We start from the raw sequence: 25858 nt of genomic DNA, 5'->3' as shown, positions 1-25858 counted from the left end.
ATATATATATATATATATATATATATATATATATATATATATATATATATATATATATATATATATATGCTTGTACATTAATGGAATTAAATGCTATTTACTTTAATTATTTTATAAAGAAGGAACCGAAAAAAATTCCGGAAAAATTTCCAAATGCATTTCCCACTGACTACATTTATAATTTTTCGTAATTTTATTATGCTCAATTATACTTGCTTTGATGTGGAATGTCGTTTGGTAAAAATAAGTATTCGAGTACTTGGCACAAAATAAAGTTTGGACCTATTTAATGGTGAAAGGAGAAATGATGAAATGATTAATTAGTTTCATGATTAATTCGATTCTTCAAGTGGTCATAATCATCATCACATATTTCCTGTTCCATTATCTTTTATCTCGTATTTGGATAATAAATATGGTCATACATTATATGTTCAAATAGTTGAATAGCTTAATTAATTGCGAAATGAACCAACTTAATTAATTCTGGGATTGATTTTTTTAACTTCATAAAATGTATATTTTGCATTTATACTGTAGATATTGCAATGTGGAAGACTAGATTTTGCATAGGTTAGTTTTCAACTTTGCAAAATTTACATTAAAAAAAATTAGAAATGTTGGATAAAACTGAAAGTGATTCAAATCAATTTTAACTTAGATGGTGAAAACTAAAGTTAAAATAAAAAGATACACATTAATAATAAAATTATCAGTGATCGTCAATAATAAGGCAATGTAATCATTATTATTTTTTAAGATAAAGCCAGAAAATATGACTATTTAAAATAGAATCAAAAAAAAAACTGAGATAATATCACAGTGGGCAAATGTTTTCATGAATAGAATTTTATAACCTTGTGTTGAACAAAATTAAACTAATTTCTTGTATTATAATTCAAATTTGCATATTTAATTAGTTGATTTTGTTCTTTCATTTTCAGAAAGTAAAGAGTAATACTGTAAAATGATAAGTTCTTCTAGTTCTAGTTACTCACACATTACCAGGAATGAAAAAATAAAATTTAAAAGAATTGGAAAGAAATTTTTATGACCATTATAAATCGATTAAATGTATAATAAAAAATTGCTGCATTGATAAACTAATGATTTGTTTCACTTTTCCTTTTATTTTAATTTTAATTATTGTTAACATCTCTTGTTGCTTTGCGTCCATTAAATTAGCCAATTAATATTGATTACATTATGCAACAAACATTTATTCAATTAATTATTTTCCCAAATCTTTTTCTTTCAATTCAATTTTCCAAAAAGATTGGCTTCTCAATTTCACACATAAAATATGATATTAATAAAAATAATAAATGAAACCTGAAATAAAGATTTCATAACGATTACCAATTTTTGGAGTGATGAATGCAAACAATTTCGCATCAGTGAAATTTTCTCGTTTTCCTACCAATCATTTCGAAATCTTTATTTCAGGTGTCATTTAGTTATAATTTTTATTAATTTTTCTGTAATAATTTATTTTTTCATAAAAAAAGAGTTACCAGAATTGGAATGAATTTTTCTGAGAAATACTTCCACAAATTTCTTCTTACCATCCCGTAAACCCTTTTTTTTTTACGGTGACCTTGTGAATCTTTGGTGTAATGTTTCAATACAGAAGTATTTTAAGAAGAGGAGTAAATATTAGGGAGAAAAAGGATGTGACATCAAGTAATAATGCAAATCTTTTGAACTGTCTAATAAAAAAAATTTTAACCTCTGAATTTTTGCTTAAACTTTTTTAGGAAAAAACAAATTAACTTTTTGTTTGTTTAACAAATTAGCTTTTTGTTTGTTTTTTTGAACTAATATCAAACGAGCTTTTTCTTCCCAAATTTCTCCAACTTTTTAAAGTTAAAACTGAAAAAACTTTGCTTTTGTCTTTCATAGAACAAACTTTGATTTCAGGTAATTAATTAAAAATCGACTAAAACAAATCATTTTTTTTATAATTGCACCATTTTGACAAGTTTATTGGTAACAAATACTTTTGTTTATTATCATTAAATTTATCTGAATGTAAACTGCGACATATTTCACTAAGTTAATGATGACTAATATTTTAATTTTGACCTTATTTTAACCTCCCATACATCTACATAATGTTTTTCGGGAACAATCGAATGTTTAAGAATTGGGATTCACGGCACAATTATTTCAATTGATAACCATTCTCGATGTTTTGATATACCAATTTGATATGAAATGTAATTTTTCAGACTTGATGCAGAATGACTTCACTTAACAGTTATTTGATAACTTTATCACTGGAGCAAACAGGCATTATCATATTCATGATATCATTGGCTAGATCACAACAAATGATGTTACCTGTTGATTGCAATCAAGCATCTTCTCGTTTGTTTCACTTGTTTTGTTTTTTTTGTCTAATTTCTGAAACGTTTTCACCTAATTTTGAATATGCAAATTTTCTACTCCATTTGAATCGTTTAATTAGTGCAAATCTAGTCCAACTGCTGGATAGTATCAAAGAAAATCTAAGCATATCTCAAATGAATCGAAAGAATATTATCCATGTTGATTAATATCACTACCAAGTTGATCAATGCAAACTATACACATCGGTATCACTAGCATATCACCAGCTTATTTGAAACACTGATATAATTTTTTGAGTAATTGTGACATTATCAGAAAGCAACTTATGATAGCACAGTTTGGGTAATTCTAACAAAATGTCATCATATTTTCCGCTGACAAATATGAAATTTCAATTAAGGTTTCATATTATCTTGAGAAATAGTGTCGACGTAGAAAGCAATTATCAGGCTTTTTGGAAATTTGCCGTCAATTTCGTCAATTCGATGGAGCACCAAGGAGAGTCCAGTCATTTGTCGCTCCGCAATCTCAACTGATCATCAATGCACCGGCAGTACCGCACAATCATCAACTTTCTTCCGCAATAGCGCGTCAACCATCATTTGTTTCATCAGTTTATGATTGTTTGGATTTGCAATGCTTATGTCCATATTTTAGGGTAAATATTTTAGTCTTTCTCCTTTTCAAATTTTGTTTTCAAAGACTTTCATAATTTGAAATATTTAAAAACGGATTTTTCTATGAATGGAAACGACTTTTTGTTGTAGGTTAAGTTAATTACGCCATTTTAAGGGTGTCAAAATTTTAACCAAAATTTATATCAGATGTTTAGGATATCCTAAAATTAGTTTTGTAAATTTTAAATACCAGGGAATGATCATTCTTTACAGGGTGCTTTATCACCGAATGGAGAATGTCACTTGTGGAACGGTCAAATACTGCAACGAGCAATCCGGAAGGAAATTCGTATGTTAAATAACAGTGAAAGAGAACGATTCCTTAAAGCGATTCGACAACTTAAAGCTTCAGGAGAGTATAATCGTTTGGCAGATATACATCGACAGGTATCCATCTGAAGGACAAAAGGACCTATTCAATTCTTCAGACAAAACTTAAATAGGATGTTCAGTGAATAGTGTCAAGATTCAAATTTTCCCTTTTAATTTAGGATGCGGCAAAATATAAATGAATCATGGAGTGAGAATTAGAAAGAACGAAAATTTAAATTGTGAGATATAAAGTTTCGGATTAAAGAGTTTCAAAACTCCATGCTTTATATCCAAGGTGCTAAACAGTTGTGTGAAAAGGGTGATGTATATCTGGATCTATATCTGTGCTATCAGAGTAACCTAATTTTATCTCTTTATTGCAGAGTAACCTCTGCAAAGGAAAGTTCAAAGGTTATTTATTAAATTTAGGCCTAATCAATATGCATAGAAACTATAACAAAAATAATATAATACAAGAAATGTTTTAGATGACACAAACTCATATGCAAATAACATTATAAATCAAATATAGCTATTACTAATACAAAGTAATATAGCAATAAACGATATTTAGGAAGCATCTGAAAGTGGAGCCCATTCAGGACCGTCATTTTTGTTATGGCATCGGGAATTTATAAAAAGGTTTGAAATTTGTGTCTAATTGCTGTTGCTTGAATTTACTGAGTGAAAAATTATCTCAAATATTTAAATGAGGGAGCAAATGATTCAAAATGAAATTTATTGATCAATTTTGAGAGTTCAGCAGTCTTTTCAGAAATTATGACAACTATTAAAGTAAAACATTTTAGTATGTGCTAAAAATAGAAAAAAGACTTTATTCTAAATTAAGCGATTACTTCAAAATCGATTGATGAATTTTACTTTGAAAGTTTTCTGCGCTTTTCCTTAAAAGCCTAACAAGATATTGAAAATATTTTTTGTACTCACAATGATAAACGTTTTTATGATTGTGAGACAAATTAACTTTTATAGGATTTTTCTTCTCGATAAATTAATAAAATTTATCACATTTTAATTCTTCAAATTTAACCTTTGAGCAAGAAAAGCGTATAAGCATTAAATTTAACAATTGAACATATGAAAGAGATTCACAAAAGGACGAAATTTTAAGTTTATAACTAATTTAACTTAGCTATATAAAACTATACAAGTTATTTATTACTATTTCTTCGTTTTCTTTTTTAATACGAATGAAACAAGAAATAGGAAAGATTCAAAATTATTTATCTTTTTTCGTTATACTTTCAATTTTCCTCTTAATTTCATCCCAAATTAAAGCCTTAAAGTTCCTTTTACTTCCTATACTTCAAGAATTTTCAAGTCAATTTACAAATTAATGAATTTAATCATGTTCCACTTGTAGAATGGAAATTGCGCTACGTTTAATTGATCCATTGGTTGCATTACCGTACTGGGATTCATCTCTGGATCAACATTTATCTGATCCTCGAAATTCCATTATGTGGAGTTCTTTCCTAATGGGAGAGAGTAATTTAAATGGACAAGTAATTAATGGACCATTTGCTGGTTTCACTACACTTGAAGGTCATTCAACTATAACCAGGTCCAAAAATCATTCTCATCTAGTCGTTTCATCAGATATTTCGGAATTGTTTTCTGAACCTGAACAATCACAAAATCCGTTTATTCAGGCATCTTGGACAAGAAGGACATTTGCTTACAGATCAAAATATTAACATGGTTTATGATAAAGGTACAATTGAAGGAATATTAGCCTATACAGCGCCGACACGAGGCAAGTTGTAATGAAGCAAAGACTTATTATGAACAAATTATAGATATTTAATTATTGGTGATAAGAATGATAATAATAATCGGTTGTTATCAAAACGATGATGAAAAATGTGGGCAAAAAAGGAAGAACAAAGAAAAGGGGAGATAATTGATAAATATTTTTTAATAAAATCTTTTAATTAAACTAATAAATCTTCATCTACTTTTGTTATTGAATTCCTTTGTCTCTTAAAAGCCTTCTATTCATATCACTTTGAATTCTCCAAATATGAAAAGAAAATATTGCAAGAAAAAATATCAGGTAACTTTTTTTTTTTTGGACCTCTTGATAACAGAATTTTACGCAAATTTTCCAAAACAAACATCAAAATAACAGGATACGGGTGGAATTCTTTGGATATTATCAATACTCATTTATTTCAGTCCAGTAGTTTCCTCATTATTTATCAATAATTGGATCATTTTTCAGCTTGTCCATATCCTCCAAATTTCTCCGCCCTAGAATATTACCATGCCAGTGTTCATATTTGGGTAGGTGGTGATATGAAACCTCCGTTGACCTCTGCTAATGATCCTGTTTTCTTCTTACATCATTCATTCGTCGATTATATATTTGAAAATTGGCGACGTATGCATCAAAATCGAATGGAACGTGAAAGGGTGCGTACTTTGTGAATTCCTGAAACTGATATCTTTCTTTTTATTAATTTTAATTATAAACATTCCTTATCTAAACTAATCTCGAAATAAATAAAAATTCAAGGAATTTTTCGTTGAACTATGAGATAGCTTTATGCTGGAATTTATTATAAGCGATGAAGAAAAGCAAATATGGTAAGGAAGGTTACTAAGAAAGTGAAGGGAAGAAGAAAAATGACAAGTTTGAATTTTATTTAACTTAAGAAAAAATGAATTTTAAATTAAATAATTCTGATTATTGTTGGCCAATATTAAGTATAAAATTAAATTTATTACAATACTTCGCCTTATTTGTTATCAAAGAACTTTTTCGAAAAATTTCAAAGTTTTTGTCTTTTCCGTTCTTTATCTATTTTCTCTTCTTTCCATCTTTTTTTAGACAAATTTTGCTTTCCTTTTTGTTTTTCGTTCTTTTTTTCTTTTCTTTTATTGAGTTCTTTCATTTTTATCTGGAAGTTATAAAAGGATGAAGTGAAATAGCAACATTGATATTATTGATTAATTCAGGATTATCCCGAAGAGATCATATCTTGTACAAGTTCTCTTCATTTTGCTAATGCAAAAATGCGCCCATTCAATTTAGTAAACAGACAAGGTATGCAAATTTGATTAACTTAATTTTTCCATCTTTTAAATTGGTTGAGAAAAGGTAGAACAGGAAGAAAGAGAGAGAAAGGGAGAGAGAGGGAAAGAGGGGGGAGAGAGAGAGAGAGACAGAAAGCTATGCAACAAATTTAACCTGAATTAATTGATACAAAAAATCCCAATCACATAGGTTTATCGAATGCATATACGGATTATTTGTACACATATGCGCCACGACCAAATTGTAATCATAGCCAACCAACTTGCCATTCGCAATTCTTATTTTGTGATTTACGAAATGGTCCTGCACATTGTGTTTCGAAAATTAAACTTGGGAAAGGATGTGAACAATTTGTTGGTGAAGATGCATGTTATATGGGAGTTTGTTTGGATGGTTATTGCAGACCAAAAAGCATCACTTCGGTAAGTAGAATGATGAAAGATTGATATGAGATCAGATCAAATTTCAATCTTGTAACCTGATTCTATCCTATTTCTATGTATCTCTTTAGAATTTATTTTCGTTCCATTTAGACTCCATCTACTTCAACATTTCGATCTCTTCAACATACTACACCTTTCCGTATCATTCGACCTCTTTCTCAGAATCACACAAATTTACCTGCAAAACAACGTGTTAAGAATAAATCAATTTCGAGAAATAAAATTGTTCATCATATTCGTAACTTTGTTAAGACAACAACAGTACGGTTTGAATTGTTTCAAATTTTTATTATTTCAATTTGGTAATCATTTTTGGAATATAAAAAAGTACTAAAAAGTGATTTAAAGTTATAAAAAATGAGCAGGAAATGGAGAGAGAATGTTTAAATGATGATCCATGCTGTAGTTTGTGGGCCAAGAATGGTGAATGTCCCAATAATGTTCAATATATGAGGATGTATTGCCGTAAAAGTTGTGGCTATTGCAGAAGCACTAATGACACACGAATTGGTAATGATAGCATTTCTCTTTCTAGTAAAACCAACAATTAATTTGAGTAATTGAACCAACCGTTTTAAGCTAGCTGGAAGTTAAACTAAGCTAAAATTTAGTTCATCCCGGAGAAATTTCCAGATAACTGAATTGAAATAAATCAATGCAGAAGAATTGGATTGCAGATTCTTAGTTTTAATTTGATTTAAATTAAACAAGTATTATTTAATATTTATATCCGTTTCCGAAGAATATTTTAGGTTGCTTCGATCGGCACATTTCGTGTCCCTACATGCGATTGCAAGGTGAATGCAATCAAAGGAGGCAATGGATGGCCGAAAATTGCCAAGCCAGTTGTGGCTGGTGTAACATATCAGCTTATGATCTATGTAGCAGAACAGCTTTAATTAGTCGCAGGTGAAATAAATCAACCAAAAACAATTGTTAATCATCTGAACTTTTGCTCAGCTGATATTACTACCTGCTATCTCTTCTTATCAACTATGCAATCTTCCACTCAATATATCGAAATAACTCATTTGAATCGCAAGAAAATATTTGTTATGAAGGAAGTGGAAATTTCCAGAATGCTATTCAACCAACTTTTTCTAATTTTAAATAATCCCCAGAAGTGACAAATGTACAGTTTGGAGATTCCATTTTTAATCAGTTTGGAGTTAAATCAAGTTCGTCCCCATTTCTCGCCATTTCTATTTTGTACATGAGCCTTATTTTTTCTTTCGCTATATTTAACTTCAACAGTAAGCATTTTCATATTCTCCAGTCAATGCTTTCTCCCACCTTTTCATTTTTATTTTTGCACTTCACTGCTAAATTTGACATCAGTATTACATTTCTTCAAATTTTACAGCCCAGTCAAAATTTAATAAAAATTAGATTGTCGTTGGGATGGTACTACCGAACCATGTCAAGATCGCTGATTAATTTGAAAATTGAAAAACAAGTAATACTGTCTTGACATCAGTGCAACATATACACGGTCAAGAGCAGCTGCACGCAGACTCCACAACATATTAATCTCTTATGAGACTAGGCCATATTTTGTCATTGTAATTTAATCGAAATGGAATTACAAATCCATTGCAAAACTGATAGCCTCAGAAATGACAATATTCCGTCAACCAATCACTCGAACAATCTAACAACCTCATCACCTCAACACGAGGAAAAAAGAACATCCATATAGATACCATGTCAAATATTGCATCCACGGTTTCCCTACATGAAATCTGCTTGAATCCAAATTTGTTTCAAGTCTTGAGCTTATTTCCATTTCCAAAACAACCATTTGCGATTGCCTACTGTGCATAACATATATATATATATATATATATATAAAACGGATTTATTCTGAAGCGTTTCCAAACACCAGTGTAAATAACAACATAAATTTATTTAGTCTTTCCAGTAGCTTTTTCTTTTGGGTCTTGCATTACCAATGTTTGATGACACTTGCCGCAATAGTATCGATTCTGATGACTAGCCATGAAAACGCCTCCACCACATGATGGCGAAGCGCACTCTTTCCGTAAACGGGTGATTTTACCATTTTCATCGACCTGGGATTTGGAGAGATGAATAAAAAAAACTCAGATGATGGTTATGCATGGCCATGGACGGTGAAATGACCAACCGTTTGAGTTGAAAACATGCATACAGAATACAAGCTCTTCTGTTTCATGAACAATCTGACCATACTCGTAACAACTTACTTTGTAATATTTCAGGACGGCAAGTTTGACCTTCTTCCTCTTATGCTTGTTTTTTTTCGGCGTAGTATAAACCTTCTTCTTCCTCTTCTTGCCACCACCTCGTAATCTAATATTACATGTAATTTTAGACAAGATAATATTTGTCCACCACTTCAGAAGAAACAATCGTGGCTCAGAGAGCTTTATTTCATTCATCAAATCAGGGCACCAAAGCAAGGTTAACATCACAACCACGGAAAAAACAAATCGATTAAAACAATATCTACAAAACTTACCTCAACACAAGGTGGAGTGTCGACTCCTTCTGGATATTATAATCTGATAGTGTTCGACCATCCTCCAATTGTTTACCTGCTCGTTAGAAAAAATCAAAATATGAATACAGCTGGTCCGTCCTCATGTATTACACTGAAGTATAATACACTCGGGAATCAGCGATTTCAAAGTTAAACCAACTGACAAATTCGGAAAATATTTGAAACCATGAGACTAGCAAGTTGCTCAGTTTCAAGAATACTTCGACTCAGAGGTGAACGTTTTAAGTCATGATACTCTCATAGGCCAGGACACCTTTGAACACCAATGTATCATCATAACCGAAGTAGAGCACGTTTGGTCATGTCACGCATAATACACGAAAAGTTTTTGATTTAGGTTAATTCAAGCGGAAATTTAAAAATTACCTGCAAAAATAAGTCGCTGTTGGTCAGGCGGAATGCCTTCTTTATCCTGAATTTTAGCTTTCACATTCTCAATAGTGTCAGACGATTCTACCTCAAGGGTGATCGTTTTTCCTGTTAATGTCTTCACGAATATCTGCATCTTGCCGTGGTTAACAAACCCCTAAAAAATATTCACTTATTGAGAAGTAAGAAATCAGGACTAGAAATTAAAATAAAAATGTCCCAAGAACTATCGTCATAACACCTACTGACAAGTATTCACAAGCTCCTATTACTAACAACAATCAAACAGCGAACCCGAAAACAATGAAATGAGTTTTATCATCCATATCAGTAAGTAACTGTGTTTATGAAAGGATGTGTACGTAACACAAAGAAAGTAAGGACACATATTTGCTGAGACATCTCAACCTAACCAACAAAGACCACCATCGTGAAGCACAGCCAATCAGAGTACAAATGACACCAAAGAGAAATCACAACTTGCCCTCAACAATGCCCTAAAACTGAACAGAAATAACAAAGCCCATCATTGCACACATAATGAAATATTATATCTCGTCTTGTAGTGTTGGACACCATTCCGACACATTGTTCTGTATTTCTCGGCACATTTTGGCCTGACCTGACCTAGTAGAACATATTTGTGATGAAGGTCATCCAAATATTTCAGGAAGTCGGAGAAAGGAGAAAAAAATTTGAGATAGTTCAGACAAATCCGTATGAATGCCACTGAACATATGCCGATTATCGATTGATGGAGTACTGGTGATCATTATAAGTACTCTTTTGACATACTACCGAAATACCAGCAATGAAAGAAGTGTTGAGGAGGAAGAAGCAATTGTTGAGATAACAACGTTTAGCAAAGATCAAAAGGATGAATTATATACCATCGCCCGAAAGCTTGTGGAATCCGGAAAAGGCATTCTAGCCGCTGATGAAAGCATCGGTAAAGTGTTGATATCTTATCAAAGTTTAAATTCGCTTTGAGATGTCTTCTCATCACCATCAGCATAGTACTAGCCATTGTAAGAGGAAAACTGTACCGCTTCATCTCACATTTCATTACGTACATGGTCGTTTCACATTATTAGTTTGATGGAATGAAGACCCGAGGGATTTAGTGGTGTCATAATTTCTAGGCACGATGGGTAAACGGTTCGCTACGATTGGAATGGAAAACAATGCAAGAAACCGAAAAAACTATCGATATTTGCTATTCACAACATCAAATATATCGCAGTATATTTCAGGAATTATACTGCATGAAGAAACATTTAGTCAGGTGACTTACCAATCTATTAGCATCACGAGAACAATTGAGATCTTGATTTTTTTTCCTTTCATATAGTCCCAGTTTCGCCCTTGCAAACTTATAATTGCGCATATAGTTGTATCAATCATTAAAATTAATTTAACCAGACACCATCAAGTCAGAATCAGTTTTTTCTTTCGAAAATTTACGAGAAATTATCGTAGGAATAGTCCTTACTTTTCTCATGACATCTTTTAATTATTAGAGAGATGATGCTGGTAAATCTTTTGTGGACATCATCAGGGAAGCCGGCATGTTACCGGGAATTAAGCTTGACAAAGGTCTTAAGCAGTTTGATGGTGGTTTAGAATACATCACAGAAGGTGAGTAAATATAACTGGAATACTAATTTTCTTTATGTAATTGAAACACTAACTTTTGAATTCCTTTGTCCGGCAGGATGTGATTTTCTTGTTTTTAAATGAGAAATTCGAGACCAGAATCTGAATACTTTGCGTGTGTGTTCTGTTACAGGTCTAGATGATTTGAAAGAAAGAGCTATATATTTCAAAGAAAATGGATGTCAGTTTGCAAAATGGCGTTGCGTGTATGTGATTTCCGAAGTTACGCCATCACGAAAAGTTCTGAAGGAAAATGCCAAGATACTAGCACAGTACGCAGTTTCAAGCCAGCAGGCAGGGCTTGTACCAATAATCGAACCGGAGGTTCGATTATTTTGAAAGTCTTCCTGTAATTTTTATGAAATGGTTAGTTCATGGTACCGCAATATTTAATATTCCGATCACATTGACCAGCAAAGATTTGATCTTGTTTAGGTTCTTTGCGATGGTGAACATAATTTAGAAAGGGCTGAAAGAGTTACGGAACAAGTCTTAGTAGAAGTTTATAAATCACTTCATGATCATGGTGTTTACCTCGAAGGTACTCTTCTAAAACCGAATATGGTTGTACCAGGATCAAAATCCACGGACAAGGTTGTTATTTCAACTTTAGCAATATGCACAGTTTCAGTGTTATCAAATGACTAAGTTATGAAAGGCGCTATTAAAACATGTTTTTAGGAAGTTTCAAATTACATTCAAATTTGCAGTAGCTATAGCATAAAATATTTGTTTTCGAAACAGCAGTTATGAATTCAAGGTTGGGCACGACAGAATCGCTAAAGAAACATTGCGAGCGCTAAGAAGAACGGTGCCTACAGCAGTGCCGGGCATCGTTTTCTTATCTGGTGGTCAGCTGGAAAAAGACGCTACTAGAAATTTGAATGAAATTAATAAGATAGCAATCAACAAACCATGGAAACTTTCTTTCAGGTTTGTGTCGTTTTATATTCTCAAACATATCCTATTAATAATCTGTTCTCTGAAAACTCGAATCCCACTTGGTGGGATCTCTGAGAGCTTATAGTTAGTGGTAAAATGGTAAAATATATTTTGCAGTTATGGCCGAGCTCTACAAACTTCAGCTCTAAAAGCCTGGATAATACGTGGTCCGGACGATGCGCAAGCAACATTTCTACACAGAGCGAAGCTTAATGCTTTGGCTGTTGAAGGAAACTACATCGATGGTTTTGAATGAAAAAATGAAAATCGTTTGGTTAAAAAGATTCTGATAAAGTAGTAATGTAGATTTTTCTTTTTAAAAAACCATATACATATATATTCTTCCTTCTTGATCTCTGTTCTAATGTTCAGTCGAAATGAGGTTGAAAATTTAAAAGTCCAATCTAATTACACGGATGCACTAAACAATACTCATTCCTTTTTTTTAAATTTACTAAATTCAGAAGTGCCAGCGCCCTTGTTTTGGTTTGTATCCGAGCTTATTGGCTACCCCTTCATAAACAGGTGATTCAACATATGCACAATATTGAGGTGTATCCGTATATCGTCGTTTTTGTACCTGCAACTCATCAAACGAAAGATTCCATCATAAATTTAAGTAGCAGAACTGTACTTCAATTAGAAACGACAAAACGAACCCATAAGTAATCGGTATTAATAAACGAATTTACTGAGTTTGATTCAAATCTTTCAGTGGTTCTTTTACAGAGGCATAACGCCGATAGTAGTTTCAGAAATTTCCCATAATATTCGGATCTTTCGGGGATTCAGGAAAAAGTGTCAAAAGTTCCTAACTTTCAAGAATCTATAATGTCAGTTTAATTAGTGAAAGAGACTGTACCTTAACATGGCCACCGTCACATAACGGACGATTTTTTGTTGCTTTGCATCCGCAAAGATTGTATTCTCCATCTTTTTCAACTTCGAAATGTATGGGTCTTAATGTTGTTACACCTTCTGCATGATGACTCCCATCACACCACGGCTAAAATATTATGGTTATCATGATTTCAATGGACAAGAAAAAGAAATAAATAATAGTTTGGAATAGAGCTATTTAAATCAGCAAGACAAATCCATTAAGTTCGCAATCCACAAATTTATAAAAAACTATAAACATGTAAAATCCATAGTAATTGTTTACAAAAAATGAATACCTGTTTTCCGGACAGACCACATGAACACCAAGAATATTGCTCGCCTTTTTTTAGCTTCATTCTTATTGGTTTGTTGTCCAAACATACGCCTATTTCAGGGTACAAAGCGGCCGAAGGATTCAACAATTTTACATTACTTATTGCACGCGATATAATTTTACAAATCTGAAAATTTCAGTCATGATTTTCGAGTACCACACAATTTGCAGTAAGAATAACTGGGGTATGTAGTAAACGAGAATATGTGTATTGCTATCTTCTAATATAATAATATTTAAAAATTAAATGATGTCGCAACAGTTCTATCAATTTTGCATATTTTGCCTCGGATCACACCGAACTCTCTGTGTAATAATGTATATACGATGAAATCATTCAGTAAGAAATTTAGTCGCTACCAAATGAACAAAGGTAGGTAATTGAGTAGCTATGTATTATAAGTTAATTACTGGGGGTGACAAAATGATTAATAGGTTATTATGAACATAATTTAAATGTTACTATGTTACGATATAATTCCTCTCGCATAAAATACAATCAACCCTTTAAGGTTAACTTCCAAAAGTTATAAAATAGCCGTTTCTTATAAGTGACAACACTTAATTTCAACCGATAATTTATTCCACCATTTCCTTATCATGACCACTAGAAGCAAATTAACAAACATGCAAGGTTTTATCAAAGAAGAGTGAAGCTTGTTTAATTAATGACAGCATTGAATAGCTTACACCATGAATTTCTCGTATGTTAACCATCCTATTCACTAAGTTTCTGAACATTATCCAGCTGAAAAGCCAATGGAAATACTTTAGAAATTTGATAAAGATCAAAAAACACGACGATATTCTTCGCAGTTAGAAGGCCAAATCCATTGCTATTTTAGCACCACTCTCTGTGACAAACTGATCAACCTGAAAAAGTATGACAAAAAAAGCCCTATTTCAACATCATTCCAGGTCTACTGATCTGGAAAGGTACAACAAAAAGGACCCAAGCCTACGTGATAGCTACTTTATCATTCTTAGCCAGTCGCGGATATGAGCCTCCGTAGAGACATAAAATAGCGCCACAAAAACCAACGGAATGTTCTGACTTTAATGAAAACTAATTCTGATTTGCTAATCAAATAACCTACAAGTAATAAAACCAATAGTACAAATCAAATGAAATTAAACTCCTTCGATAATCAAACATTTTGCCATTAAGCAACAAAAAAACTTGGACGGGAAGTCTCAAGTGAATTTGAAAAACGAATTGGAAGGATTAATTTGAATTTAACCACAAAATTTGTTAATATACGGAAATGACGCACGTCAATAACGCTGAGCGAACAAATGTATGCAAAACAATGCAGCACGTCAAGAAATGTGCAATGTGCTTGAGGGCTGTTACACGGGCATAAGATTGTGCGGGTAATTCAATTTTGAAATTTTTGCTTGCAGCTTCCCGAATTATATTTCGGATGTATTGGGTGTGTTTCTGAATTTCAAAACATATTTCCGGATTTTATGATGCGTTTATAACGCTCAAAATACCACGTGGTTTGTATGCTCCTACTTTGCATACTTCCGCAATGATAGGGTCGATAGGAGTGATGATTGTTTCTGATAACTTATTTTCTTTTTTCCCGATGTTGCAAAATTTCCCAGCAAAATATATTGGAAGGAATTAGGAATTCTAAAGATCTAAACAATGAATCTCTTCAAAACTCTATCGCATTTGTTTATGGCTTTTCATGTCAGAACTCCAACAGTTACCATAAAACTTAGCATGCTGACATCCCTGTTAACTGTAAGCACGGACTGGTAGAGTAAACTGATAAAACTGGTGAAATTTAAATTATAATCACTTCGAACGAGAAGGATCCTAACGATAAGCTTACACAACGACCTAACTTATTTGAGGATTTAGGGGCTTGAAGATAGTGTGATTGGAAAAATTTAAATTACTCTTCCGTTATAATCGACGTATTCTAAGTTGAAATTTAATTTCTACATGTTTACCTAATCTCTTATGCTTGTTTCGTTGTGCATCGAAGTTGGATTTGAACTTATTATATGAAAGATTGTTTGAAAGATTCGGTGGTAAGCGAAGTTTTTTCTTTTCGAAATAATCAGAAATGATTGGTTGTTGTTCACAGAAATGGAATCGATGGATCAGAGTGGACGTAAGATGAAGCATACCCTGACGGGAGGTCTCAAAAGAGTGGTGCCACATGTCTGTGAAGGTTTACTATTCATTTGCTTTTATCTCTTCATATATCCTACGATGTCACCCTTTATCTTGATTACGAAAATGTTAATTGGTTTAAAGCACCAACAACCTGGTGAAAAAGTGAACTGGTAGGAACTATTTCATTGATCGATTTTTCGGGAGATAAAACCTCCTCACCAATCGAAAGAGAGTTGTAGAAAATAATTAGACACTGTTTCTAGTTCTAATGATAGTTATGAAAATATGATACGATTTTAGGGAAAGTAAGTGATGAATCCCGTGAAAACACTATCATTTGGGACCGTTCATCAACACCGATGTATAGCACCAGCACTGTTATTCCACGTACTTTGCTGCAGGATGAGTCTACATTTACTTCGTGTCACAATCTTCCGAATTTTACACAAAACACCGTTTACGAATCACAGTTGGATTCATTGTGTTACTTTTCGCAGAGCCAAACATTTTTGAAAGACATATGCGGCAAAGAAGTAAAAAATTTAAGAAAAAAACTGCTTGATTGGACTTGTTTTTCTTTGAAAAAAATACTAACTTCTGGAAAATTTTAAATATTACGAGATAGTTGGTAATAATAGAAAGCTCTTTAAATTTCGTATATGATTTCCTAATGAATGCTTGCCAGTAATATAATTCAATGCGAGAAATGTGTTTTCTTATTATTACTTATCATTTCGATATTATTTCGTTCAATCTCTATGGACCACTGTCGCTTTTTGAAAGGACAAGTATCTGCTTTTTATACATCACTATAAAAGACAAGGTATCTTATTTTTCACTGAAATTCAGATTTTTTCGAAGGATGCCTTTTTTTCTGTTCCGTATAGTCCTACGAACAAACGAATAATCCGACAGAAAACATCCTCAGGTGCAACTTTCACTGCTACCTCTGAGTCTTTTTTTTAACTACCAATTATATATCAATTAATCAGTCATATATATCCTCAAGTGAAGAATAGTTGGACGGATGCGACTGTGCCTAAATTGATTATTTGAAAAGCTTCAAGAAATGTGTTTTCTTATTATTACTTATCATTTCGATATTATTTCGTCCAGTCTCTATGGACCACTGTCACTTTTTGAAAGGACAAGTATCTGCTTTTTATACATCACTATAAAAGACAAGATATCTTATAAGGGAGAATCCCTTATGAGCGGGTTTATTTTGTTCATTTATATCTTTGTCGGAAACATTACTCCAGTTTTCAGCTGATGATATCTATGATCCCCGCCCCGGAGTTTCATTGCACTTTTCACCTGGTACTAACGCCTCAAATACGACAATGAAGAAGAAACTGGAACTACTAAAAAAAGGATGTGAACTACGGAAAGCAATAATTAAAAGTAATTGACAGTATTTTCTGCAAAGAAATTTCACCGACTTTGTTAAGTAATCTTTGGTATTTTGTTTTCAAATTTCATTAGAAAAAATTTTTCTAGAATCAAGTTTATCTCATGATCACATCAGCCTACATGAAACGGAAGAAAAATTCTTGAGCTCAGTTTCTGAAGCACCAAATTCCATCAATGATCATGAAGGCAATAAAAATACTGACGCCTTACTTCGATTTCCATCGAATGCCAGTTCCATTTCGAATTCCAGCAAGAACGCTACTTATGTTGTCCAGCCGTTAGTACGCGAAGGTGTAACACTTTAAATTCACCTATTTTTTTTATCTCACCTGTATTAGTACTATAGTTTTCTTCATTTCCCTTTATTCGAATTTCTCATTGTATTTTATTGCATTAAATTACAAATAAAGGCCTCCTTATTATTGTACAAACTTATATCCGAAGAAAAGACTGTTGTATTCCGGTTAAGATTTTAAATAAGCTTAATTTAGAAATTAAACAGAAATCGTACCTTTTTCAAGCATTTAGTCACTCCTTATATTACACGTATTACTCAGTTGTTCTCTCTTACCTTTTTTCCGTCCCAAATTTGCTGGTGGTTCTCAATTATTTGATTATTTGGCATCACTTGACTTTTCTTTTACAAATTTTCTTTCCAGGTGAACATGATTTCATTGGTCGGTGCAAGAAAATAGAAATGGATAAAAAGTTAGTTCATCTAGCAGCACTAACATCATGGCTGAATTACTTGCTTGATGAAAACAGTGATGCCACTAATAACAATGAAATTCTAGCTAAGAGCAAGAAAGGTAGCAGTTCATGATTTATGTCAACCTTTTTTTGCGCTTCTCTTCCAATTTTCTAGTTTATTATGTCTTTAACATATTGTTTATTGTTTTCTATACATTGCTTGAACCTAGATGCTGACTTGTACTTGAGGAAACTGCTGTTTTCGAGAAACGATATTCCGGCGATGAAAGATAATGAACCACAAAATGACATCAGTTACAAATGTTTTATGGCTGCAAATGAACTTAGTGAAATGCGCGCCAGGTAACATTGCATTAACTGGAAATCAACTGGAAAGTTATAAAGTTTATTTCTCTGCATTCAAGAACTTTTCAGATTTCGTTTGTTATACGAAAGTTCACCCATCCCAAATGATATTGTCACCTTCGTAAAAGATGGTAAAATTGCAATTAGAATGGACAGACGGGTTTACGCTGATGTCGGTAAGTTTCTTTTTTGAACCAATTCGAAAGTGAAATTTAGTTTTAAATTGTAAGTTTGACATTAGAAATTCCAATAAACTGTTGAGAAATTGTAAATGAAGCAATTTCAGGGCTTCAAACAGAATTGCTCAGTTTACTCCTGAGCTTCCATCCGTTCTACCTTCGATTGGGCCTGGAGACTATCTTATCCATCAATATAGGAACAAGGACCGATTTCAAAAACCAACTGAAAACCATTGCTTCTGTAGTTACGCAAAATGTCTTTAAGAATCCCAGAATCATGAATAATCGGAAATACATGCAGGGAAGAGCAAAGTAAGTTCTTCAAGAGCAAACATGAGTGAATTTTTGTTAATGGGCAAAATAAGTTTCAGTTCTTTCAGGATTCTCGTAAACAACCGAGGCGCAGAAGCCCTTCTACAGCATTTTCTGATAAAAATATGCCAGTTTCTATTCATTGTTGATAAGGCATGGCGAGATAACGCAGTGTCGAGGAAAAACCGCTGTCTTTTTCTGAAATGGTCAGCTTATAAGGTGAGAATTTTTTCATTTTTCAGAATTTTGTATGTGTTAAGCTCATGAATGGATGTGTGACAATCACTGCGCAAATTACTTACATGATTGATAAAATGTTTACATTCCAGAGTATCAGTGATGTGGTAGCAGTGTTAAGTCGGGAATTGATGACTGGTACCAGCAATTTACCGAAAACGCTTTCCCTTTTGGGTCTTTCTCTGGATCGCAAACAAGGATTTTTTGAACAGTTTCAGTACCACGTAACTGACTTACTAAAAGACCTTAGCAATGGGTTGATTCTTGGGTAATAATTCCTTCCTGCTAGTCCTTATTATGAAGTATCAAGGTGATTTAATTTAAAAAGAAATAAATTTCAGACGAACAGTCGAAATTTTAGCTAAACTGCAGTATAACACAGTGATACATTGTCTACGTGATCCTGGTGGTGATCGACTTCGTAAAATGAGCAATGTTAAAACAGTGATTGATTTTGCTAAGCAAAAAGGAATTCTTCCTGAAGGTGAGATAAAAATTTTTAATAGAGTAGACATTTTTTTATCTATTGAAGTTTGTATAAGTTGAATAAAATTAACCAAGCTTTCTCAGAATAATCCTTGAGTAATGAATAAATTCATTGGAGATTTGTATGTGGATATCGATGGTATAGTACAAGGAAATATCGATGTAATTATACCACTTCTTTGGCGATTTGTTGGCACAGAATTGGTAGAATTTTAGCATTTTTAAATTCTCTTTGAACTTTTCCTATGCCATATTTTTTTATTATAAATTTAATATACTTTCGTTCTTGCTTGTAGGATAATATCAATGAATCAGATAATTGTGATGCTGAGGTTCATTCGATATCTCAACAACTTCTGAGCCTGTTCGGCATATCATATGAGGTTGGAATAAATTTGTGAGTGTTTGATATATAGTAAAATAAATAGGTGTACGCATGTAACATGTTTTTTACTTTTCAGATACGAAATCCTCTAGAACTTGCTAACGGAAAACTGTTTTCCTTATTATGGAAGCGGTATTATTCATACGGTAGACCGTTCGAGCTTTTCGACGGCACAACAGTTTTGGAACAAGTTGCAAGTGCTGTAAGTCTACTATGAATTTATTGATCATCACACCGAACCATGAATCCTTTCATTGGATTTTAATTCATCAATAGCGAAATATGATGTTATAGGCTGAGCATCATTTTGGGATCCCATCGTTGATGCTGATGAAATGGAAAAATACAGCTGAAAAGAAAACACTATGTCTTTTCACCAAAATTTTCATATCACGCATATATGAGTGTTATAAGTCTACTTCTGCTGCAGTCATAATACAACGTGCCTTCCGACGATATCGTAACACCTCAAGGATGAATTATGATATTTCTCATAAAGTAACGCTTTTTGGAAGAGATGTGAGCCGCCATGGATGACATCTTTTCATCGTTTATACTTCTTTTTTTTCCAAAGAATAACTTTTGTATGTTAAGAGTTCTGTAAGTTGTAGAAATAAAAAATAAGCCAAATGGTTATGCAAGGCAGTTTCAGTTTTGCTAAGAGTAAGGCAGAAGGAAATTCTATGTGGAAAGAAGGATAAGGTAGGTTTCACTATTGCTTAAATTTCTAACACTTTAAAAGCCATTTTTTAGGTGTATCCACTAGATCAGTTAGCGGAATCATCTCAAATAACGGGAGAAGATTCAAAACGAATGAATGCTTCAATCACAATACAGGTAAATATGGTTTGAGGATCTCTTTCGGGACAGTGCAAAATCTTACTGTTAGTATTAATATTTCAATAATATACGCTCATGTAATTAATTGGAATATTTATATTTCAAAGGAATGTAGCAAGAAGCACTATGTTGAAGCGAAAAAAAAACCATAATTCAATTATTTCCTTTTCTATGTTTTATTTTTCGTTATTTTCAGCGATACTGTCGTGGATGGCTTGCACGAACGCTTGACCAAAGGATGAAGTGCGATAAGACTTTGCAAAAACGAGAAGCAAAAGCAGTTATTATCCAAGTATATGCATATCAGTTACATCAACTGTATATAATGTGTTTTTTAAAGACGTGCATAGAATTTAAATATATTGTATGTATGAGATAGACTGTGAGTATGCTCGATATTTTATCCAAGAGTTTCTGCTAGTGGCATTTATGCTTAGAAATATTTTCAACTTATGTTACTGGAGAGATATTGTGCTCGAGTGTTTTATTATTTCCAGTTAACTTTTCAGAAATTTATTCGTGGGTGGCTTGCACGAACGTTTTATCAGAGGTTGTTACATGAGCAGGATATGAGGAAACGAGAAAATGCATCACTTATTATACAAGTGAGTTCCTATTGATATATTGTTCGTGGAGTAGTCATTTTCCAAATTGTAGGTCAGTTTGCCTGATTTTTCATTGTTTGCACGATAATTTTAGAAGCACGTTCGATTTTGGCTTGCACAGAAATCCAAAATGCAAAACAAAAGGATTTTGCAGAAACGGGAGAATGCAGCGCGCGTTTTACAGGTAAACATAACGATGTGGCATTCGTTAATTGACGCAGATAATTAACATGATTAAGGAAAGCTGAGAGTTAGAAACCTTTGCAGAGGTAATAAATAAAAGAGAGCTTTTGGAATTTTAATTTATAAAATTCACCGAGAGGAACGCTTGCGTTTCTTTTTTTGTTCTTCTCGGTATTCTGCCGTAAGGAATTTCGAAGTTTTACTTCTAGAGTTGCATACGTGGTTGGTTAACACGAATACATTATCGGAATTTACTGCATGAAATATCTTCACGTAGGCGCGAAAGTGCTGCAGTTACATTGCAGGTATGTTTTCCATGCATCATAGGATTTGCATGCTATATATCATGCGTTTTGAGCTTATCACAATTTTGAGACTCGAATGTAGATGGAATCACAATTATTTTCTTCAATCATAATTCCTATTATTTAAATTGTTCCATATTTAATAAATGCCTTATTATTCAGTTAACTTTTCAGAAATTTATTCGTGGGTGGCTTGCAAGAACTTTTTATCAGAGGTTATTACATGAGCAGGATATGAGGAAACGAGAAAATGCATCACTTATTATACAAGTGAGTTCCTATTGATATATTGTTCGTGGAGTAGTCATTTTCCAAATTGTAGGTCAGTTTACCTGATTTTTATTGTTTGCACGATAATTTTAGAAGCACGTTCGATTTTGGCTTGCACAGAAATCCAAAATGCAAAACAAAAGGATTTTGGAGAAACGGGAGAATGCAGCGCGCGTTTTACAGGTAAACATAACGATGTGGCATTCGTTAATTGACGCAGATAATTAACATGATTAAGGAAAACTGAGAGTTAGAAACCTTTGCAGAGGTAATAAATAAAAGAGAGCTTTTGGAATTTTGATTTATAAAATTCACCGAGAGGAACGCTTGTGTTTTTTTTTTTTTGTTCTGTATTTTGCCGTAAGGGATTTCGAAATTTTACTTCTAGAGTTGCATACGTGGTTGGTTAACACGAATACATTATCGGAATTTGCTGCATGAAATATCTTCACGTAGACGCGAAAATGCTGCAGTTACGTTGCAGGTATGTTGCACTTGCCTCTTGGGATTTGCATACTGCATATATGTGTTGCGCTTCGAGCTTGTCTTGGTTTTGAGATTCGAATAAGGATTATTTTGTCATGATTCTTTTTTTCCATCATGATTCTTAAAATGTATTTAGCGACATGCACGTGGCTGGGCAGCCCGTAAAAACTATCGTGAAATGCGATATGAAGTAGCCTTACATAAACAAGAATACGCAGCAATCACTTTCCAGGTATATTAGATACTGTTTTTTTTCTACCAGCTTCAGTGTCTTTGCAACTTTTTACATTGTATATTTTTTTAAATCAAACGTTTTGGTTCTCAAGTGTCTGAGTTTGAATAGGAAAAAAATACCGGATGGTCGAACAATTTGCATTATTTTAAAGCTTATAGTGATACCTGGGTGGGAGAATAGTGGAGAAAACTATCGGCTAATGCATTAGAAGAAAGTGGTTTTTCATGGACAAGAAACTGCTATATTTATTGTAGAACTTGGCGTGTCTTGTAATAATGTATCAATTAGGTTGGGTCGTAGGCAGTCGTTTCTATCAACTGTAACAGTTTTTGTGCAATGACCAGTGTACGATGTCTTTGCAGTCGTTGTGGTTTTCTCTCGAGACTTCCTAGATATTCTTATTCTCATAGTTGCATGTCCATGCTTACTTTATGCGAACAATCTAACGAGAACTACGTGGAGAAACAGGAAAAGTTTTAGCTAATGAAAATTTGCTAAAATGGAGTTATTTGTTTATAAGAATATAAAAAATAGTTAATGATTTGCAGAATTCTATTTCTATCACGGAATGCTCGAGTGATAAATTTAAGAACGAAATATATAGATGCGAGGTTATCAGCAGTGCAAAATGCCTACGGGTATTACGTGAATTGAGAAGACAGCACAATCGTTTGCGGCTTAGACGTCAAAATTTTTTGCAAGCTGTCGAGGTAATTTCTATAATTTGCGCCAAATTAATAGTAAAGAATGGCATTTATTTCTTCTGACTTTAACAATTATTCATAAAGCTAATAAGTATTATAGGATAAAATGAAGTTTGCACTCTTGCTTAAAACGGAGAGAGACCGACGCATAAAAGCTGCCACAACAGTACAGGTACTTTTTTCCTATGAAAATGGTTTGATAATTCTAAACAGAATTAAGATTTACATGTAATAAATTTTTTAGCTGCTTAAAAATTTCCAGGCATGGTGGCGTGGGTATCTTCTTCGCAAGCATTATGTGGCATTTCTCAATCAAATAGGTGCGAATCGTGTTGCTCGTCAAGAAGCAGCATCAAATGAAGAACGATCTGAACGAAAGCAGCCGATTATAAATCGTGTGATGAATGCAATGGAGAATTTGAACTCAGAGCGCCTTTACATTCGTTACAAAGCCACTGAAGTGTTGCGTTAGTTTTATTTTTATCTCAGCTATGATTGTAAAATATAAATTTATTTTGCAGAGCGCTTCTCAGCACTAACACGAGCTGGTTTGCTTTTCGTTACTTTCATGAAATATTTTAGGAAAATTTGTTGGTTTATCAGAATTGTGCGCTCAGTACGTTTTCAACAATGGCGGTCTGGAATGTATTTTGGATTCTTTAAACGGCTGCAATCGCAGTGTTGGATCAACTGAAGTAGTGATTCCTCTTTGCTCCATCTTATGGAGTGTACTGAAGGTTTCTAATTTTATTTGGACTTCATGCATAGCACATTCGAATTTTCTTTTAAATTTCGAAAATAGGAAATGTTCTATGTGTCCAATATTTTGCAAAGAAAGCAAAAAACATAGTTTCAGTTTAAAATTATTCGAAATAAACTCGACGAGCGACGCCGAAAAGATATCATGAAACAGTGTTATCATTTCATGTTAGCATTTCACAAAGTTCCAAATGTGGTGACCAATTTAAGTGCGGTTATAGTGGCATTAAGTGGCTACAGTGAACAGGTGAGCAGTTTTAAAATTCCAACATTTTACTGATAAGATTGGTTTGTACATGGGAAGTTTACATGCTCCCTAATATTATCGCTCTTGTGAGTCACGCCACATTGAGCTACTGATCCCGCTATGGACTAAGTCAGAAATGAAGGTTCGTGGGATTTGTTTTTTTATCAACAGACTAATCGGTATTATTTTCAGTACAAAAAAGCACCCTACTTCGTTTCGGAGTTGGCGAAAAAATTTGCTAAATTATCAGAATGTGACGAGAGAGTAACTGCACTTCGGAAGCTCCAGAAATGTCTGCTAAATTAGATTAACAGGATTATACTATTAATTTCAAACGATTTTTTTTTTTAATGATAAATATGAACACGGCTGTGATGAGAGAAATAAATTGGTCCCTACTGGTTCTCAATACTTGAGCCCAGCTTACGGTTTCATTCGATACGAATCGCAACAAAGCGCTTTTTACGTCCCACTATTTCATATTACTTACTTCACATTACTTATTCATATGGTCTGTACTTGTAAATAATGCGCTTTTACTTTAGCAACTCGTAATACGATTTTGATTGTGATCGAAAAACATACTCATTTCATTCAGTACTGTCTCATCACTACTGCTTGGTTTCATTTCAGATGTGTAGTACTTAAATCCTTTCAGTAATTTTATTTCACTTACTACTTTTAAAGGAATTAACTACGTTCAGACCCTGTTTCCCAACTTTATATCTGGAATTTTCTTGGATCAAAGCTCAGCTTTGAAGATTTGAGTGATTTACTTTTTATATTCCAGTCAAGATGAAGTTCATATACATTACAGAGCAAAATATCGAAATAAATGGAATTTACTTGTGGTCCATTACAAATGGCTTTTTGTGGGAGTCTAAGGTAAGATGGGTTTTAAAGGATGAGACATGGTATTCCAGATTATTTCAGAATTGAATCTGTTTCCTGAGAGATATGCAAATACCACTGACATTAGCTTAACGTTTTGACAGAAAAAACGTCAAAAATTTTTTACTTAAAAGCATTAATAACCGAAGTATTTTTGTTGGCATGCGAAAATTAATGTTTTGACTTTAAATAATCTGCAGTTCTGTACATCTTCTGCATTCTTGTACAAATGATACACCATACCATTTTCTGGAATAAATATTAAGGGTTGTGAAATACTTTTAATTAAACGAAAAGAATTACCTGAAATGAGTCTTTCATTGCTGTGCCACGTCATGATTTTGCCGATTGTTCTCCATTATAATTCCAAGTCCTCGTAAAGCTGCCATCCCAAAGCCAAGTCCATGATTGAGAAGATCCAGACCAGGATTTGTTGCTACCAGTCCATTATTTAAGAAATTTAATATCTCCAAATTGCTGACTGAGGTTGGTTTGTTTTGTGGGATAGATCCCAAAAATGGTGACAGCACTTCCAATCCTTTTAAACCGGCTAAATGCGAT

At 33.1% G+C, this 25858-nt stretch overlaps 6 protein-coding genes across 6 annotated transcripts in view; 3 read left to right on the top strand and 3 right to left on the bottom strand.

Moving 5' to 3' along the window:
• Window positions 1-2243: 2243 nt before the first annotated feature.
• On the top strand, window positions 2244-7773 carry LOAG_04018 (tyrosinase 1; the record flags this gene model as incomplete). The annotated part of the gene is made up of 10 exons (XM_020446483.1): window positions 2244-2370; window positions 2802-3010; window positions 3243-3416; window positions 3916-3983; window positions 4726-4926; window positions 5015-5076; window positions 5587-5777; window positions 6324-6411; window positions 6592-6824; window positions 7598-7773. The coding sequence occupies 10 exons, from the start codon at window positions 2244-2246 to the stop codon at window positions 7742-7744; spliced, it is 1500 nt and encodes a 499-aa protein (XP_020303185.1). The 3' UTR covers window positions 7745-7773.
• A 925-nt stretch (window positions 7774-8698) lies between these two features.
• LOAG_04017 (ubiquitin) lies at window positions 8699-9991 on the bottom strand. The gene is made up of 4 exons (XM_003139554.2): window positions 9754-9991; window positions 9346-9421; window positions 9071-9176; window positions 8699-8917 (listed from the first exon to the last, which is right to left on the bottom strand). Exons 1-4 carry the CDS (start codon window positions 9890-9892, stop codon window positions 8750-8752), a joined length of 489 nt encoding a protein of 162 aa, XP_003139602.1. The 5' UTR covers window positions 9893-9991; the 3' UTR covers window positions 8699-8749.
• A 429-nt stretch (window positions 9992-10420) lies between these two features.
• On the top strand, window positions 10421-12688 carry LOAG_04016 (fructose-bisphosphate aldolase class-I). Its single transcript, XM_003139553.2, has 7 exons — window positions 10421-10705; window positions 10899-11041; window positions 11277-11394; window positions 11546-11736; window positions 11848-12006; window positions 12173-12345; window positions 12472-12688. The coding sequence occupies exons 1-7, from the start codon at window positions 10480-10482 to the stop codon at window positions 12608-12610; spliced, it is 1149 nt and encodes a 382-aa protein (XP_003139601.1). The 5' UTR covers window positions 10421-10479; the 3' UTR covers window positions 12611-12688.
• Window positions 12677-14449, bottom strand: LOAG_04015 (hypothetical protein). Its single transcript, XM_020446482.1, has 4 exons — window positions 14261-14449; window positions 13533-13697; window positions 13217-13360; window positions 12677-12934 (listed from the first exon to the last, which is right to left on the bottom strand). Exons 1-4 carry the CDS (start codon window positions 14309-14311, stop codon window positions 12815-12817), a joined length of 480 nt encoding a protein of 159 aa, XP_020303184.1. The 5' UTR covers window positions 14312-14449; the 3' UTR covers window positions 12677-12814.
• A 1225-nt stretch (window positions 14450-15674) lies between these two features.
• Window positions 15675-24712, top strand: LOAG_04014 (hypothetical protein; the record flags this gene model as incomplete). Its single annotated transcript, XM_020446481.1, has 29 exons — window positions 15675-15759; window positions 16005-16187; window positions 16974-17108; window positions 17205-17408; window positions 17777-17926; window positions 18038-18170; window positions 18243-18349; window positions 18460-18664; window positions 18733-18883; window positions 18994-19169; window positions 19243-19432; window positions 19684-19770; window positions 19849-19974; window positions 20067-20291; window positions 20526-20609; window positions 20809-20904; window positions 21122-21217; window positions 21312-21401; window positions 21610-21705; window positions 21880-21975; window positions 22069-22158; window positions 22364-22459; window positions 22598-22693; window positions 23245-23406; window positions 23501-23572; window positions 23663-23867; window positions 23983-24137; window positions 24257-24406; window positions 24599-24712. The coding sequence occupies 29 exons, from the start codon at window positions 15675-15677 to the stop codon at window positions 24710-24712; spliced, it is 3855 nt and encodes a 1284-aa protein (XP_020303183.1).
• Window positions 24713-25525: 813 nt separating this feature from the next.
• LOAG_04013 (hypothetical protein) overlaps window positions 25526-25858 on the bottom strand; it is a gene marked incomplete at its 5' end in the record, with an annotated part of 643 nt that continues 310 nt past the window's right edge. The window contains one exon of the mRNA XM_020446480.1: window positions 25526-25847. Coding sequence (XP_020303182.1) covers window positions 25615-25847 — 233 coding nt within the window. The 3' untranslated portion in view covers window positions 25526-25614. The remainder of the gene's footprint in view (window positions 25848-25858) is intronic.

The sequence above is a fragment of the Loa loa genome, assembly GCF_000183805.2.
Source record: "Loa loa unplaced genomic scaffold supercont3.13, whole genome shotgun sequence".
Lineage (NCBI taxonomy): Eukaryota > Metazoa > Nematoda > Chromadorea > Rhabditida > Onchocercidae > Loa > Loa loa.
Note: the sequence above shows the minus strand (reverse complement) of the source record. Positions and strands in the feature narration are given on the sequence as shown.